Consider the following 19,037-nt stretch of genomic DNA (forward strand, 5'->3'; position numbering starts at 1 on the left):
AAATATTTATTATTTTAGAATACTTTCAAAACAAAAACATATCAATATGCCAACAAAGAGTTACTATTTAAGTATTTACGACCAACTCACTTTTCAAAATGAATTGTTGGTGACTGGTGAAGGTTCAACGGTGATGGATTCCGTCTCAATTGATAGTGGCAACAAAAATGTCCATAAAACATATATTCAAACTAAAGAGGGAAAAGGTGCGTGAAATGGAAAAGAGGAGATGAATTGTTGGTAACTAATAAAGGTGTGTGGAATAAATAGATGAAAAAGCATAAAGATCGATGACGATAGAAGGTGAGCAACGCCGACCAAATTTTTTTAGCCCACAACTTGGGTTCATTATTCAGTCAAGTTATATATATTTGACCTGTTTTATCCTTTTACATACATAGTACATGATACATTATCTAGTTATTATTAAATATCTTGTTGGAATTGGTACATGATTTATTTAAAAATTATATTTATAAAAAATGATTAATATAAAAAAAATCAACGAAGCTTGGATTGAAATGACAAATTTGAGACATTGGGTGAAAAGATTTATATAAATTTGTAATTATGTTCATAAAAGTCTCTTTTTCAAAAAATGTTATTGATAAAGTACATATTAGTTCACCTGCAATCTAATATGTTTATTAGATTAAAATTTTAATAGTTTTATCAACTTTTTCATTTAAAATAAAATAATTTTATTAAATTTGAAAAATTGAAGAGAAAATTATGAAAAAATCCGAGTAAAAGTTAAAAGCTAATTATATTTTCATTAATATTCTCATTTTAATACACAAAACTTTTAATAGAGCTCATTTAGAAGATAAAAAATTAAAATCAAATTATAAATAGAACAACTAGTCACTATTTTAATTACAAATGACTTTTCTGATAAAAAATAAATTACTGCGTTTTTAATGAAAAAGTGAAAAAAACCCACTAATCTACTATTCTTTATAGGTTTTATCTCAATAATCACCGAATTTAAAGTTAAGCCTTTTTTTCCTAAAAGGACTGAAAACCCACTAATCTAATTTTTAAACGGTTTTTCAATAATCACTAAGTTTATAATTAAATAGAATAACTATTAAAATTATGCATAAATTATAATTTAACGTGCAATTGTATATATAAATTTTGATTTTGTATAATTTTATTATATATATAAAATTTTGACTTGATTCACTCCACGTAAATTATTAACACAATTATTGATATAACATTATTTTATATTTATATATTGTATACATAAATAATTATATTTATTCAATATAATAATAAATTGATGTATTTAGTTCTTTAAATGTGTATATTAAATTAAAATTAAAATTTTAAATATACATTTAAATCACAATTAAAATTTCATGTGTATAATTGAACTAAATTAAAATTTATGTACACAATTGCACATTAAATAAAAATTCATATATAAATTTGAGATTTATTTTAATTAAATTAATATGTTTTTTTTACGATAATCACTAAATTTATATAACCATGTTATTTAACTTCACAAAATTACGCGATTATCCACACTAAAATTCCAGAAACTGCCACATACATTTTCTCTTCTATAAATACCATGCCTCCGCACTCTGCTCTCACTCGCACAATAGAGAAAACCCTTCTACCTCCTTTACATCCCTCGATCTAAAATACTCCCTTAATAAAAGCGCTCCTGTATTTTGTTTCACCACCCTCTCCTTTCCCTACCACATATATCTTCTTTCTTTTCTTAAACTGTTTCTTAATAAAATAAATTTGGTCTCAAGCCTTTCCCATTCAGTGTTGTATTTCCATTGATCAGAATCCTTTATCAGAACTGTAAGTTTGTTGTTCAACAACGGGTTCCCAGTAATCTGTTTATTTGTCTCAGCATACTGTTCTCTGTTTTCCCTTTAATCTCTGATGCAATTTTTTTGTACCCAGATTCAATCTTTTCAGGAAGATTTAATTGAGATTTTTTTGGTGTAGGTAAGCGTGAATGTTGTAATGGAGACTAAGGGCGGTAAAAAGAAGTCTAGTAGTAGTAGTAGTTCTTTACAATACGAAGCTCCTCTCGGTTACAGCATTGAAGACATTCGTCCAAACGGTGGCATCGAAAAGTTCCGATCCGCTGCTTACTCCAACGTACGTGTCCTTCATTTTCCCTTGAACTTTTGTTTTATGTTTTTGGGTCTAACATTTTGTTTTTCTTTGAATGGTTCTTGTTGTTGCAGTGCGTTAGGAAGCCATCCTGATATACCTTCAAACAAAATGGCACTCTCGATCTTAGAGTAGGATTTTCTTCGGCATCTTTTATTTATTTATTTTTCTTTTTGTTTCGTTTTCTCTCTCTAATTTAAGAAGATTTTCTAAGAATCAGAGACTGAAGCTTCCTTGATCAAATACAAAAACCATTGAAAACAATTTCTAGTGATATTGTTAGCATTGAGCTTTTGTTGTAATGAGAATGGACATGGAATCACCGCTGCCTCCTTCACCAATAGGCTTCGAGGGCTTTGAAAAACGCTTGGAAATCACTTTCTTCGATCCACCCGTCTTCAATGACCCAAATGGATACGGTCTTCGAGCCCTATCTAGAGCCCAAATCGACTCAATCCTCGAGCCAGCTTGCTGCACCATTGTTTCTCAGCTCTCAAATTCCAACTTCGACTCGTACGTTCTCTCAGAGTCGAGCCTCTTCATTTACCCAAACAAGATTATCCTGAAAACATGCGGAACCACAAAGCTTCTCTTATCAATTCCTCCGATTCTCCAACTCAGTAACTCAATCTCACTCACTGTGTCACGAGTTAACTACTCACGTGGCTCCTTCATTTTTCCTGATCACCAGCCCTCCCCTCACCGTAACTTTTCTGAGGAAGTTGCAATGTTAAACGGCTATTTCACTGATTTCATTACCGAAGCTTATATAATCGGCAATCCAAAGCTTCAAAACCGTAGCTGGCACATTTACTCGGCCGTACCAAAAAGTTCACCACCGTTCGTGGAAGATCAGAGGGCAGAGATCACTCTGGAAATGTGCATGACAGGTTTGAATAGAGAAAAGGCAGGCGTCTTTTACAAGAAATCGGGAGACGAGAACCACTCCGCACGTGAAATGACGAAACTGTCCGGAATCGCTGACATTATTCCGAGTCACGTGATATGCGACTTCGAGTTTGACCCCTGTGGGTACTCAATGAATGGGATCGATGGGTTGGCTTACTCTACGGTGCACGTGACCCCAGAAGATGGGTTCAGTTACGCTAGCTACGAGTTCATGGGGCTCGACCTTGAGACCATCAAGCACGAACCATTGGTTAAGAGGGTGCTAACATGTTTTGGTCCAAAAGAGTTCTCTGTTGCGATCACGTGCAATGGTGGGGTCCCTGTCTGGTTCATGGAAGTTGCTGACGTGGAAGGCTACACATCTCAGTATACAGTGAAGCAAGAGCTGCCACGTGGAGGGTGTGTGGTTTACAGGACTTACTCCTCCGTGGGTGAGAGGTGCATGGTTCGCATCCCGACTAAATTAGCCATGCAGCAGCGGTGCTGGGAGGCTGCAGCGGAGGAAGAGGAGGAGCAAGAGGTGGCTGGTGGTGGGGCGGTGGTTTGTCAGTGTATTTCGTCAGCCTGAGAGTTGTCAGTCAGTCAGTCACAGGCTGTCATGGAGTTATTTCTATTTTCGAGTTAAATAAAAAATTTTGGCACTAGGCTATGTTTTAATAGGGTCGATTTGTAGACTGATTTAAAATATGATTGGTAAATAAAAAGGTCTGGCAATGGCATAATCTTTGCGAGGGGGGTCCCTAGGCAAAGCTTATTGTCAGTGTCACTTGGATGCCTTCGTAGCGTTAGAGTCGAACTTTATGATTTGATTGTAAGGACTGATCTGAATTGAAATATTAGTATAAATGTGATTTGTCGTTCATTGTTGGAGAAAAATCCATTTACTTTTTGTTCTGTTTCATAGCGTGATTGTGAGCTGTGTTCACTAGCTCCAAATGCAAATATTCTCAATTTTTCAATATTTTCTACTCCAAAATGATTGTGTTATAAGCTAGTGGCTAACATCAAGAACCAAACTTTTTTTATCTGCTCAATTATTCATTTCACATATGGGCCAACTTGAGGCCTTTTTTCTTTTCATACCTTCGTTTGGCTATTTTACCTGAAATATTATATAAAAAGAATGACTTACTATTTTTCCTGGCTTCATTCCAAATTCCCTATACGCGCTTTTACATAAAACTCTTCAAATAAAAGCGTAATAAATATATTTGTTCGGATAAATATATCGAAGAATTTCAATTTTTTGGGATAATTTCTAGAAGTTTTAATCGTTCAAATCTCTTTTCTAAATCCCGTTTTTCAAAACTCTTCCTAATTTTATTTGATCTAATACACATAATCACACTATAATATAAGAACTTAAACTTTAAATTTTATTTTATTTAATTATAATATATATTTTAAATTGTATTGAATATTTCTATATTATTTATTTTAATATAAATAAAAATTCTATTAATCTAAACCAATTATTTATCTAAACAAAAAAATTTGCACATCCAAACATTAAAAAATTTTCATCTAAACAAACTTCACTAACACAAAATAAAAAAAAATTGCGATTCTTTATATTTTTCCTCATTATAGTCCAACATCAAAGGATTGGAGTTTAGGCCATTCAGAAGTAGCCCATTTCTAATACGAAACAAATTGTTGGGTTCCAAACCGGCCCAATAAATTGGGCGTTAAGACTTTTTTGGAGCTAATGACGCCGAACACTTTGTATTGCCGATGGCCCTTTCCCTATCTCTTCCTCTGCCACTCAAACTCGACAAATGAAGCTTCCTTAAACCCATACCCACTAACGAAATTTCTCACATGGGTTCAAATTACAATACAGACGCTATTCGGGAGCAGTTCACATCTCTTATTTAGTACTTATTATCAGTTTCCAAAGCATATTAGCATCTGCTCTCTTTCGCTCGGCATCTTCGGTTCTTCACTTTCCCAGTCTCCAGCAATGGGAGAAACCGGTAATTCCCTCTCTTTGTCTTTTCTTTATGACCAGATCTCAGCTTAATAATCTAACTATGTTTTGTTTCGTTTCTTCTTTTCCACAGATTCTTTCTTCTCGAACAAATCAGCGAAGATCTTCGTAGCAGGCCATCGAGGCCTAGTTGGTTCTGCCATAGTTCGTAAACTTCAGTCCCTAGGCTTTACCAACCTCCTACTCCGCACCCATGCCGATCTGGACCTTACTCGCCAATCCGACGTCGAATCCTTCTTCGCCGATGAGAAACCTCACTACGTCGTACTAGCTGCCGCTAAAGTTGGTGGGATCCACGCCAACAACACTTACCCTGCCGATTTCATTGCCATCAACCTCCAAATCCAGACCAACGTCATCGATTCCTCTTACCGCCACGGCGTTAACAAAATCCTCTTCCTTGGTTCCTCTTGTATTTATCCCAAGTTTGCGCCGCAACCCATCCCTGAAAATGCGCTCTTATCCGGTCCCCTGGAACCCACCAACGAATGGTATGCCGTTGCCAAGATCGCGGGGATCAAAATGTGCCAAGCGTACAGAATTCAGCACGGCTTCGATGCTATTTCCGCTATGCCGACAAATTTGTACGGCCCCAACGATAATTTCCATCCTGAAAATTCCCACGTTTTGCCCGCTTTGATGCGGAGGTTCCATAAAGCCAAAGTGGAAGGAGCAAAAGAAGTAGTTGTTTGGGGAACCGGTAGTCCATTAAGGGAATTTTTGCACGTCGACGATCTAGCTGATGCTGTGGTTTTCTTGCTGGGAAATTATAGTGGGTTGGAACATGTGAATGTAGGTAGCGGAAAAGAGGTTACTATTAAGGAATTAGCTGAATTGGTTAAGGAAGTTGTTGGGTTTGAAGGGGAACTTGTTTGGGATACTTCGAAGCCTGATGGGACTCCTAGGAAACTCATGGACAGCTCGAAGCTTGCTTCATTGGGGTGGAAGGCCAAGATTTCTTTGAAAGATGGGCTTATTGATACTTATAAATGGTACTTGGAGAACGTCAAGCAATAATGGCAGAGCAGGTGATATTGTTGGTTTCTTCCCTGATGAATTTTTTGATCGGGGTATTTGTTGTTTTGTGATGTTGTCATTATTATCATCGCCTATTGTTTGTTTATTGTTATGTTTGGATACGCCGTGGAATAATTTGAGGTTAATTTTGTACCAATTATATGGCATCCAAGTTGAGCATGAGGAATTCCTTTGCTATATATTGGATCAAACTTTCTATTGAGGAACTGACTAGATTTTTCTTTTTATTTAATTTCGAACTGGATTAAATTATGTTCAATTATGGTTGAGGTTTATTCCATCTTATAGTTATCTTTGTTTGAAGGATATAAATGAAACAGCTATGAACTAGGTTTCTGCTAAATTTTGGTACGGTCATCTAATTACTTGATTTTGCTATTGTTAGTTAGAGACAACATCTTTGTAGTTTTTGAAATGTGGGGATGGTATTATGTTATAGTTGTAAGCTGCCAGGGTGGTTAGGAATTCGTATTAGTGTTAAATTCAAGTTAAACTATCTTATGTATGATAAATAATGCTTGATACTTTCTGTGATATATATTGACTTGAATGGTAATTATTAGGAGGCTTGCCATTGCTTGTCTAATGTCATTTTTATGTCTTCAAATTCCATGATTGGTTCATTATTACGGACTTTTATGTATGCATTATGTTAGTCCAGCTATGTTTAACCTTTAGGAGGAAGGTTATTCTGTTGTTGCACATAAAAGTATGTCAAGTAGCGAGGGACATGTATGAACTTGCTACTTTATTTCACCCATACATAACCATGTCTATGGTTCTTTTTTATTATATTGTTCTACCATTATACTTTTTGTACGTATCATCCCATAAATCCCACCCATTCTAGAATTTGAATTTGAAACATCCAAAGATTTATAGTCTGAAGCTCTAACTGCAAGGGTGTTTCCCCACTCCCATCTCCTCCCAAGGACTTCGATGGCTGTGGTTTAGCTTTTACCATTTTGGAATAGTGTCAAAACACTCATTGTTGCAGTGTAAGTTTCTTTTTTTTGACTGAAGCACTAGATGTTAAGCATTTAGTTTATATCATCAAATAATCTTCTACTACTAGATTCAACCAAAGTGGATTTCATTCTGGCAATCTATGCATCCCACTCTTCCAGTTTACATCTTCAACATGTGCTAATTTTGTTTGATTTATGTCAATGAACATGAGGACTAAGTTTACCGCTCTTACCCCTTGATATCGTAAATGGGTACTATGAAATATGTCTTTGTAGTCTACACAGTTACCTTTGGTCATTGTTTTGTGAATCTCTGTAGTGCAACAGTATACCTGATTTCAGCTAATGCAATTGCTGGTTGTGTAGCTCATACAGCTTGGTCATGTGCTCTGCTTTTTCCATTTAGGCCTTATTTTGTTGGATTTCTTTACTCACAATGAATTAAAAAAATTGTTAAGACTGCAATAATTTTGGCTTATATACCCTGTTTGAAATTTGTGTAGTTCATCGTATGTTTGAACGAGATAGATGGTATTCATTCTTGATGGATGACTTCTCTCTGATGATGTTAATGGCAAAAGTTCTCTATATATGAACTTTGTGATTCAGTAAATTCCCGTCTTATGTTTTTATTCTTGTTAGTTGCATTATGTGCATGGTTGGCTGTATTATTAAGCTATTGTGGACCAATTTGGCCCGTTAGAGTGGTGCCATTGTTTGATATGTGGAATAGCCATTACTCGAGAAACTATGGTGCTGAGAGACATCAATTGAGGGACGGGGGAGAAGAGACCAAATATTATAATACGCCAGAAGAGTACCAATTGAAGCATTAATTTTGGATGAGTAAGCTGCAGATGCAATTAATTAATTAACAGAGGGCAGGATCAGCTAGATTTTTAGGTCCCCAAAGTACCATACGTTACGACGCCAATTGAATGAAGGCTTGGATTGGGAGCAAGAAACGACAGGGACACCGAGATAGATTTTAACCAGTTAAAAAAGGTACAAAAGTCATAAATACAAGGGGGTCCCTCTTCATTAATTTCCACTCCCCTCTCTTGAATGCTGTAGCTTTTGGTTTCCAGAATTGGTTCAGTTTTGGTGCAAAAGTCGTAAACACAATACTTGAGCTGTAATGGAAAAATATGACCATATCAAGTGAAAAATGGTAGAAAGTAGATAGATAAATAAAAGATGGCAGAGCTGGTTTAGGCTAGCAAACAAAACATAGGCATTAGGCTATATGGTTTGAGACAGACATTTTACCTACACTCTACAGCTAAGAGCTCAGCTCGGTACTGATTTTCGAAACTGGTCATTGCATGCACAAATTAGCAAAATTGGGTCATAAATAAAATCACTGTTTCCAATTTTAATTATTATTTCATTGCTAAAATCTGTCTTCTGCTACTCCCATAAGACAAGATCATAAATCTGCTGATATGTGCCACCCTCTCTGGCTTTTTGATTTGGACAGCCACCCCTGACTCAGAATGAGTCAAAAGGTCTTTTTACTTATCATTTTTGAATAGGTTAAATTCTGTTTCGAAATTTTGATCTTTAAATTTATATACGGTACTTATTAGAAGTCTAATTAATAAATTAACGAATATTATTTGTAAATTTTTAAAAATTATAAAAACTTAGAAGATTCCAATCAGAGAATATAAACTAAAAGAAATATGATTTTAAGCTGCTGCTTTCCACAATACAAAATATGTCCAAGTAACTTATTTCCCGAGAAATGAAAGTACCATGATATCAAGCATTTCGTGTGAAATATTTGAAAAGGGAAACAATTAGTATCCAAAAGCAATACACATATGGCAAAAAACACTTTATCTAAAGGGGGTAGAAATGTTTCTGAAAGACATGAACCCATCTGACACAGACAAATTAGTAAACACACATTACTTTGATTCTAAATATAAATTAGGCAACAAAAATGGGAAATCTCTAAACAATTTATCAATGAGAAATCACTTTCCAGGAAATTACCATCAATGAAAAAGGCCCCACCCACCAAAGACCATCAACCATCAAACCATTCAAAACAAATATAATCACATCTCAACTTTTTTTTAGAGATAAACACACACACCTAACCAATAGTCTAAAACATAAACACCCCAAAACACAACCCAGTTTCACGTGCAGACCAAAAACCAAAAAAGAAAACAAAAAAACCCCCCAAAATTTGCAGAGCAGTGCCAGCATGATAGGACACTTCCATGAATCCCCAAACCCCATCCTCCTCCTCCTCCTCCTCCTCACTCATTAACCCTCATCTTTTCTTGTCTCCCCCTTTGTTTTTTATTGTTTTTCTCAAAATTATCAATGCTCTTTTTAAAATAATAAATAAATATAGCCCCCAATTTAGACTCTATTTTCATGGTGCCCCTGCCCTGCACAACGGCCATTTCTAGGTGCTCTCTAGGTCAACAGAAACCCCATTAAAGTGAACAGAGATGCATGAGAGTAAATGCACGAGGAGATTGCAAATTTATTACACAAACATATTTCCCCAGAAAATACACAATAAATTACCACTACAAATTGAGCTTTGAATTGAAGTTTTCATTGTTAGAAGGAACCCCAAAATTTACTCATTTACTGCTCTATTTTTGGTTCAATTTTTTAAAGCTTCATGAAGCAAGCAACAAGCACATAACTAAAGCTGAAAGAGGAAGTTAGTGTTACTAAAATTTAAAGAAAAAGGGGAAAAGATGAGCAAAGAGAGCAACATACCCATTGCTTTTAACCCAACATTATGGACCAACAATGTAGGCACTAAGCAGCAAAAAAGGCAACAAAATTTTTTTTAGTGTATCATAAATGAACAATATAAGAGATTGAGCCGATCCCGCCAATATCACCACCGCCGCCGCCGCTTCCGCTGCCATCTCATCCACCATCTTCCATCACCAGAAGCTGAAGATGAAGAAAAAGAAGAGAGCTTGCAAAGATTGGACTTTGAGGAAACTTATAATATCCCTTCTATTATTGCTCCATGCTTCTTCATATGAGCATCCAAAACCCATTTGCTTCACATAAATTGTCATGGGAAAGCTCAATCTTGCTTCAATTTTCACTGCAGTCACCATACTGAACCACTCTTGAAGAAAGCTTTCACACCACCACAAGCCTATCATCATTATAACACAAAACAATGAGAGGGATATTAAAAAAATGACCTTTTCTTTTTCAAACACTACTCCCCAAAAATAAAAACATAGTACGTTTTGATTGTTATTTTTCTTTCCCTTTGGCAAAGCTTTCCTTAGGATGAGGTTTTCTTGTCCTATCTTAACAAGAAAAAGTTGAGATATTCAAAGAGTGAATCAAAAGAAAGATAACATTTTGAATAAAGAAGAAGAAGAAGAAGAAGAAGAAGAAGGAAAAGAAGTTGAAACTGGGTTTGTTTGGGTTGCTTGTAAATGTATGTACACTCAAAAACATAATGAGACCAAGTGAAAATGTGGGCAATGAAAGGGGATGGATGGTGCTTATTAGTACGGTTTTGGAGTGGAAGTTGGAGGAGAGGGGAAGGGATGGGAGGGGGAGGGGATGGCTTTTGGCTTAACCACACAGCTCAGTTTACAGGTTCAAGTTCAGCGCCAAAGCTGTTCACTTTACTTGCCCCAGAAGCCCCCAGATTAGCTAGATTTGCGCAAGCAACCTTTGTCTTCTTCTTGTTTCCTTGCTTACCCTTCATCATTTCCAAAAATCCCTTCTTTATCCCCCCACTTTTCCCCATGTTTTGGATTCCACAATATATAATAAAAACTGATTTAACAATATAAACATACTTCTAAAAGAACCCAACACCATAAACAAATACGTATCTCTCTTTCTTTTGTGCTTTTTTCTAGTTAGGTTAAATTCTATTGTTGGTACTGTATTTTGTAAAAATTATGGATTTAGTTTTTATATTTTTGAATTTAAAATTTTAGTCCTATCCCAAACAATAGTAGTTAAATATGTTTGGTTAAATTCAATTATTAATTGTGTACTATACATAAAGTTGTAGATATTCTCCAATTGGATCATTATAAATCCTTATATTTTTGAATTTTAAAATTTCACCTTGACACAAATAACAATTGTTAATCTATTAATAAAATTTTTGTAAGTAATATATGGAAATAATGAATTAACATGACACTACATGTATGATATATGATAATATAATTGGCGCATAAAATTTTAAAAATAGCAGAATTTAACCATTATTGTTTAATAAACACTAAAATTTTAAATTTAAAAAGTATAAAGATTAAATCATCATCTTTCACAAAATACAGGGACTAATAACAGAATTAAACCTTTTTCCTTTACATTCAAAATCATGTGCAATTGTTTTCTTCAATTCTGACTGTACTGAACCAAAGCAGCAGCAAAGCCGAGGTGCGAGATTTATCGAGACTTCCACCCCCACACCCTACGCCCCCACCACCCAACAGTGGATATCGGCCTCAACAATAACATTCGTTTTTATGGATTCTAGGGAGCCTAAGTGGCTAACCCCATATCAACCTACATCCACTCCAGTCTCTGTCTTTCTTCAATATGGATGGGTTTTTTAGGGTTCGTTTGGAAGTTGGGGTCCCCTCCGGTCAAACAATTCCTACTCCCATACATACATATATTTATCTCTTTTTTGTGCCAGGGGGCCCTCCTCTTTGAACCGTGGGACCGAATACCTAACAACAGGGTTCTTCGGTCATTCGGCTCTAGCGGCAACTGTTGAAACAAATTAAAGAACCAAAAAAAAAAAAGTGTACCCCGGATTTCACGTATCCATGTTTAACACTTGTTGAATTTCCTCTTTTTTTTTTTTTTACTCCTTTCTTGTCTGTGCTGTGGCTTTTTCATTGATTATTAGTATGTAAATGTAGGTTTGCTTATTCTGTTAACGTGGGGGGTAATGGGGTTATGAATGAAGATGAAGAGCAACGTGTAGGGTGATGCATTATTAGAAATTTATGTATCGGGTTTTGTTTGTTTGTTTATAAAATATAGGATTCCAAGTGGCAAAAAACAAAGCAAAGCCCGAGAAGTAGACTATCACAATAAAAGAACAGGGAAGAGTCAGAATGTCTGAGGAAAAGTCTGATTTTTGGTCTTTAGTTTTTGGGTTTTGCTGCTCATTTACCATTTACTAATAATAATACTCTTTTAATTCTAATATAACTTGTATATTTAATTAACATAATTTTTTTTTCTAACTCTTGTTTAATGTTCTTAAACTTATATTAATAGGTTGCGGCTTACTTCGTAAATAATTTATATTAAATATTTAAAAGTATTTAAATTTAACACATTATAATATTTATAAATTTGAATAGCATTTAAGTTAATTTATTTTTATTTAACAATATTATATTTAAAATAGACACTTTAATTTTTAACAATAAATCCTTTTTTTCTCATATTTTCTAAAAGTAATCATTACTAAAAGCCCAACATTTTAGCTATTATAATCTAGCCAATAGTGGCATAATATTTCCATTTTACAAGTGATTATAAAAGTTAGTTTAGAGTATATTTCATGAACAATTTTTTTGAAGAGTATTTGTGTTAGGGAGATTAATCACTGTTATCAGCAATAAATATCTATCCAAATTGCAGCAATTTTTTTATTAAAATAAATTCCCAATTAATGGAAAATCCCTCTTATTTGTTAACAGAAGTACAAACCAATGCATCATTTTCCTTTGCTTAAAACTTGAAACTGTGTGAATTAAATTATTTGTGTAGTCCCTACCCCTTACAAAAAACTTGAAACTGCCAATTATGGCACCACCTTATGCTATTGTTAATTAGTCATAAAGAGAGAGAATTACAAATTCCTTGGTTAAGTTGATGTTTAGAAGCCCATTTATTAGGAAGTTGGTTTTCACTTGAGGATTTTGGTTGACTATTAATTATTCTGGGCCCTGAGTTTGCTGTACTGCAAAATCGACTTGCCTTGTTTAGGACAACTAAAAGCTCCCTAATATGGCTTAACACAACAAAAAAATTTCTTTAATTTGGGTAGCTTAAGGGCCCGAAGCTTGAAAGCAGTTCAGTGGAGTGGCCACCCTTTTGTTTAGGGTTACATTCTAAATATTAAAATAAAAGTATAGGTGTTGAGAGGTTCAACTATCATAAAGTTTCTTGTATTAAGAATTAGATTATATTTTATTTTCTCTATTAAAAAAAAGAGCAAATTGGTTTTTTTGTGAAAATTATTTTCACTTCTATTGTTAAAATTAGTTATTGTATGTCGACATAAGGTATACATGACACATCATGTGTAATTATTTGGTTATTCTATTAATGACATCAAATTTTAATAGTAAAATGAATGAAAATTTTAACTGTAATGATTAGTTTTCTTTTAATTTAATATATAGAGATTAATTTACTAATTTTTGAAATAAATGGAGTAAAATGTAATTTGACTCCTTTATCCTATATCGGGTTTTAAACTTATCCAATATCATTTTTTATAGATAATCTGATCACGTTCAAGTCCTCGGCTTTTATCATTTTTGGTGAGATCAGTTAGTTTGCGACCAACTTTATTTATGAGGGATGTTATCAAATTGGGAATTATTATGCTAATCAAATTGAATCCAAAAAAAAAGGGGAGATGATATTTTAAAAAGAAAGAAAAGCAAATGCAATATTGGGTATAGAAATGGAAAAAAGAGAGAGCCAAATCTGGGTACAATTTTTACAAAAAGGTACTACTTTCTTCTTTTTGGGGTGGTGGTGGTAAGGCTCCAACTTGCATAGTTTATTTTCAGTTTAAGAGTTGAAATATTTGAAAGGAGAAAAACAACCCTATTTATTAGACAAATATGGAAAAAAGGGTAAAACAAAATGCCTCAAAAGCAAAAAGAAAAACAGAGGGGGGAATGGATTATAATTATTGATGATGAGACCACGTTGTTCCACTTTTCTTTTTTACTTGATTGCTCCATTTCTTGTTATGGTGGAAAACATATGTTTGACACGTTTAAGCTTTAAAAAAAAAAAAAGAGCCCACCAATGCCTCTGTCTCTGCCATACCCTACCCTGTGTCCCTGTCTTTCCCTCAGTGTTGACTGTTGAGAACACGCTCCTTCTTCATACATACATAATAATATTTTGCACTTGAAAATACACAAAGCACCTACACATCTTTATTGGTTGTTCTTTTGTATATTAAATAATAAATTAAAGAAAACTCCAAAAAGAAAAAATAAAACAATTGTCATCGTCAATGCATGTCTAATATAAACTTGTGGGGTTTTCTTTTTTTACTCTAGGCATCGATGTCGCATGAAAACATTGGAGCCATGAATGAGTTAAGCTCACCAAAAATGATATCCCTATCTTCATCGGCGAGACTGCTCGAATCTTGACATTCCAAGTACGTTTCCACGTTTTCAGGGAAGCTGTATCGTGTTGGTTCTGACGTCGTCGATGGTGGTGGTGTCAACTGGCATTGATCAACTACTACTGCCGATGTCATCTCCATCATCTCTTTGAACTTTGAAGATTGAAGGAGAAGCCCTAACGCTGACGTGGCATTCCCCGGCCTTGGCTGAGTCAGCAAGGTTTCGCTAGGGATGCCGACGCAGGTGCCTTGCGGCTGCCGGTTGTCGTCGTCGGTGGTGGTGAAGAAACTTGGGTTATGTTGTTGATGATGACTAGGGCTTGCTAGTGTCGAGGCAGTGGTGGCGTCTATATTAGAGTTAGGGGTGGTAGGGTTGGTTTGGTTTGGCTTTAGCCATTTGATATAACGACTTAAATCGAAGTTGGTCACAGCGTTTAATCCTCGATACTCTATAGCAGCCATATCATATGCTGTGGCAGCTTCTTCTTGTGTAGCTGCAAAAAGTCAATGAATATTTCTATAAATTGACAGTCTTCATGTTTTAAGGTTAGTGGACCATCCTATTAAATTGATTCTGATTTAACCCTTCTCTTAAAGCAATACATATAATTGAGGTAAAAGTATGATAAGACACATTAAATAAGAGTTGGATTGCATATTGTTTTATCTATTCAAAAATTTAATAAATTAATTATTATATATTAAATAGAAAAATAAATGGATCATTTTATTAAGATTTTCATTTATTTTACTATTAAAACCGATGTTTCATTTAAATTAATATATATGAATTAATTTACTTATTTTTAATAAAAAGAACTAATAATATAATTCAATTCCATTCGACTTGCATAATAAACAGTTATTGGTTTTGATTGAAACCCATAAGTTTGACAAATTGCACTAATTTGGCATTAATACGTGTATATGAAAAGGAAAATTAAAAGAAAGCAAAAAATCACATCGCAATCGGGTCATGCAATTGTATATTATACGAATATTATTAGATCTACATTTATTCTTACATGACATTTGGCGACCCTAGTTTGGTTTGTAAATATTAAAAAATTAAAATAAAAGAAAAAGACAGGTTAAGAGTTTTGATACCGTATGTCCCAAGATAGAGGTATTTGTTGCCGAAAACTCTGCCAATGCGAGCTTCCCATCTTCCATTATGGTGATGTCTGTTGGGTTAAATTTGTTGTTATGTTAGTTTTGTGATTAAAAAAGATAAAATTGAATAGTTGGATAATAAAAAATTGTTAATAATTGAGAGATTATTTTATAATTATTTTTTATAATTAGGTAATAAAAATAAATTTATTAAGAGTTAGTAGTATCGATCCCTTGATAATATATATTACCTAGCAACACCTCTATATTTAGAAACTCCGCGAGAGAAGCCACTAGATTTCCTGCAGAGTTATCAAAGACATTAATTTTAGCTGAATTCACATCAATCGCTTCTTTTATATATGTGGTGGAAGAAGGTCGTCAAGTCATTAATCTTACCTTCTCAATGATCCAATATACTCTTCTCTAGATTGATTCTCCATTTCTTTTAATTCCTTCTGGTATGTTGATACCTGCATATTGTTCATATTACAAATGTTTATAACACCAGAAAGTTATAAATATTATAAGGAACACTTTATCCATGCCGCCATATTTATATAATACCGGAAAGTTAAGAATGGTATCTTGACCCCAGTATTTGAGTGCTGCTAAATCATAAGCATGTGCTGCAGATTCTTCATCATCATAAGCACCTGAAAAAAAAAAACAAAAAAAAAAGAAGGTAAATTTCCCACCATTAAAAATTAAAGTTCCTTGAAAAGAAAACGTAGTAATTAACGTATTTACCAAGATAGACTGCATTGTGAGCATTAATGCATAAACAGAAGCAGCAACAACCATGGAAATGGAGAAGAAGAAATCAGTAAACTCACTGCTAAATATAACTTATAATCTCAAAGATCATCATAAAACTAAAAAAGGGGTTAGTGAATGAATACCTTGGCGTCCTTTCTTGTTTTGTGATTCATTCCAGCAATTCTTGTCCCACAGGTGAGCTTCATATCGACCTGTCCACCTATGCCTGAAATTAACAATCCATATAATTAACATGCAACTCTATACGAAAATCCGTGATCTGATAACTAAAATGACTTGCCTAGTGACCCCTCGATAAATAGAGCTACGTTGTGGTGGTGAATCTCTTGGAAAACTTCTCCTAGTTCTCTTCTTCACCTTAGTAACATCATTACTTGTAGAAATATTGTTATTAACACTACCACTTTGTGCACTGTTTTTCTGGTTCACCTGTGATAGTTTCGTCATTTGATCATCCAAAAGTTTCAAGGAATAAAGATGACTGAGTTCTTCAATGGAGAGGTTTTTAAAGGGATGACGAGAGCTAAAATTATACGGATCAGAAAGATTGTATGGTGGGCAAATTACAAATAGCCGGCTACAAAGAAAAATTTGTGTTATTGCCGACTTTAACCGGCTAGACTTCTCTTTTCTCTCTTGTCTTACCTAACTGTGTGCTGTTTCAACCTCATTTAACACTAATTAAAATTTATAAATTTTAGCCCTTTCTCCTACAGATTATAGGCTGATGAATGGTGATTTGGTTTATCTTATTTTAAATGAATTGAGCTTCAGAAAAAGGTGTGTGGAAGCTCATTAACTTTTTGTTTTAATTTGTACATATAATAAGACAATATTTCAATTCCTTTTAGCTGTATTTTGACATTTGTTGATGCATTATGTTAATAATATTAATATATTTTAAAGTTTTTTTATTTTGTTTGGACTATTCATCATCGATGGGATCAATTAAATTGAATGATTTAATTATAAATTTATATATAATAAATAACAAAGATATATATAATTGGTTAATGATTTTCTACATTCTCTTCTACTTATTTCATATAAAATAAATTGTTAAAAGAATAATACAATTTTAGAAAAATAGGAAGGTTAATTCTTTGGGAGACTCATAGGGTGGAGTAATATAATAAAAATTAAGGTTTTTTTTAATTTTTTAAAAACAGGGTGACATTTGAATTCTATCAGTGGAGTTTTTTTAAATAATGTGTCAAATATAATTTTTATTTTTATATTATATTTAATTTGATTTGAGTTAAATACTGTTTTATTGATAATAATTTTAAAAAATATTTAATATGAAATTATGTTTATTTTATAATTTTAATGACACGCATATAAAATTTATAAATAGTAAATAAATAAATGTTTTAAAAACATTAAAAGATTTATACAATTGGGTGACTTAAATAATTTTTTGAATAATTCAATGATTATATTGTAATCTTTTTTTAGTTAAGTGATCAAACGAAAACTTATTCATAGTTTAGTGAGTAATAATGTAATTTATCTTATAAATTAATGTTCTAATAAAATAATATAACTTTAAGTAATTATTATTCTAAAATTTTAAATATCATTAAAATAATAAATATTTTTATTTCTTTAAAATTAATTTTAAAAAGAATAAATATAATCATTACCTATAATAAAATTACTTTAAATATATATAAAATTATAATGGTCATACTTTAACTTCGTATAGGTGACCTTACCTCTATTACTTAAGTTTAAATATACTAAGCCAAATTAAACTACCCTACACCTCTCTTCGGGACATCCTCTTTATTATCAATAAATGAAGACTAGATATCTAATAATTTGTGTAAATTATAATTTTAAATTTATTTTGTACGTGAGTTCTCTAATAATAGTATCATAAAGTCATGTTATAATTTATTTCTTTTACACAAAATATGAATAAATTAGTGTACTTATATTTGGAACAATCCCATTGCAACAGGGAAGAGAAAAAGGATTTACAAATAAAAAAAAAATCAAACCTTAAACCTTTATACCAATTAACTTTAAATCTACAAAAATGACAATTATTGTTATCTCTGGGTAAATCCGTGGTTTTTCATTGTTTTCTTCTTCTTCCTTGTCCTTGACTGGAACCCAAATCCGAATGGCTTAACCACTTTTCTTTTTCTTTTTTCTTATCTTCATTTTTCAAAGAGTCAGACGGGACCTCTGCAAAACTCTAATCCAGATCCTAGTGAAATAATCTCTACATTGACGAAAGCTTGAAGGAAGGTGAACAAAAAAACTCAATCAATTTTTTATTTGAAGATGTGCTTTTGAAAGTTTTCTCCTCTGGGTTTCTTTCTTTGGGAACCATCAAAGCAAAAAAAGAAAAAATCAATTAATTTTTTATCCCAACATTTGCTTTTGGATTTTTTTTTATTTGAAAATGTACTTTCTCCTCTATTGTCCATTGTCATTCTCCTAATAAAAATGGAAAAAATCTCCTAATTGTTAAAAAGGAAGGCTTCTCTGGAAAATACATCTCTTCATTCATTCTTTATTCGACATCCATGGCTTCTCTGAGATTTACACAAGGTTGGCCACAACGACAGGAAGTTCTTGCACATAATAAATGGGGTTTTAACCCAAATCCAAGAATTGAAGGTGACCAAAATCCAGACTTCTAAAATAGAAGAAACACACGAGCTTTATGAATTATTGGAACATCAAAATATTTAATAATGTTCTA

The 19,037-nt window shown here is 33.2% G+C and overlaps 3 protein-coding genes and 1 long non-coding RNA gene across 4 annotated transcripts; 2 read left to right on the forward strand and 2 right to left on the reverse strand.

Annotated features, from left to right (window-relative positions):
• Positions 1-1,604: 1,604 nt before the first annotated feature.
• On the forward strand, positions 1,605-3,919 carry LOC105770083 (S-adenosylmethionine decarboxylase proenzyme). Its single transcript, XM_012591136.2, has 3 exons — positions 1,605-1,827; positions 1,978-2,133; positions 2,223-3,919. The coding sequence occupies exon 3, from the start codon at positions 2,450-2,452 to the stop codon at positions 3,623-3,625; it is 1,176 nt and encodes a 391-aa protein (XP_012446590.1). The 5' UTR covers positions 1,605-1,827; positions 1,978-2,133; positions 2,223-2,449; the 3' UTR covers positions 3,626-3,919.
• A 949-nt stretch (positions 3,920-4,868) lies between these two features.
• LOC105769730 (GDP-L-fucose synthase 1) lies at positions 4,869-6,344 on the forward strand. The gene is made up of 2 exons (XM_012590555.2): positions 4,869-5,033; positions 5,121-6,344. The coding sequence occupies exons 1-2, from the start codon at positions 5,021-5,023 to the stop codon at positions 6,062-6,064; spliced, it is 957 nt and encodes a 318-aa protein (XP_012446009.1). The 5' UTR covers positions 4,869-5,020; the 3' UTR covers positions 6,065-6,344.
• A 3,384-nt stretch (positions 6,345-9,728) lies between these two features.
• Positions 9,729-10,795, reverse strand: LOC105771093 (uncharacterized). The gene is made up of 2 exons (XR_001126398.2): positions 10,296-10,795; positions 9,729-10,201 (listed from the first exon to the last, which is right to left on the reverse strand). It is a non-coding gene; the product is annotated as an uncharacterized LOC105771093 (long non-coding RNA).
• Positions 10,796-14,153: 3,358 nt separating this feature from the next.
• On the reverse strand, positions 14,154-16,888 carry LOC105765869 (AP2-like ethylene-responsive transcription factor At1g16060). Its single transcript, XM_012585131.2, has 8 exons — positions 16,599-16,888; positions 16,441-16,523; positions 16,289-16,297; positions 16,106-16,194; positions 15,938-16,011; positions 15,790-15,840; positions 15,533-15,609; positions 14,154-14,919 (listed from the first exon to the last, which is right to left on the reverse strand). The coding sequence occupies exons 1-8, from the start codon at positions 16,763-16,765 to the stop codon at positions 14,351-14,353; spliced, it is 1,119 nt and encodes a 372-aa protein (XP_012440585.1). The 5' UTR covers positions 16,766-16,888; the 3' UTR covers positions 14,154-14,350.
• Positions 16,889-19,037: the final 2,149 nt, after the last annotated feature.

This window comes from Gossypium raimondii, chromosome 5, assembly GCF_025698545.1.
Source record: "Gossypium raimondii isolate GPD5lz chromosome 5, ASM2569854v1, whole genome shotgun sequence".
Taxonomy (NCBI): Eukaryota; Viridiplantae; Streptophyta; class Magnoliopsida; order Malvales; family Malvaceae; genus Gossypium; species Gossypium raimondii.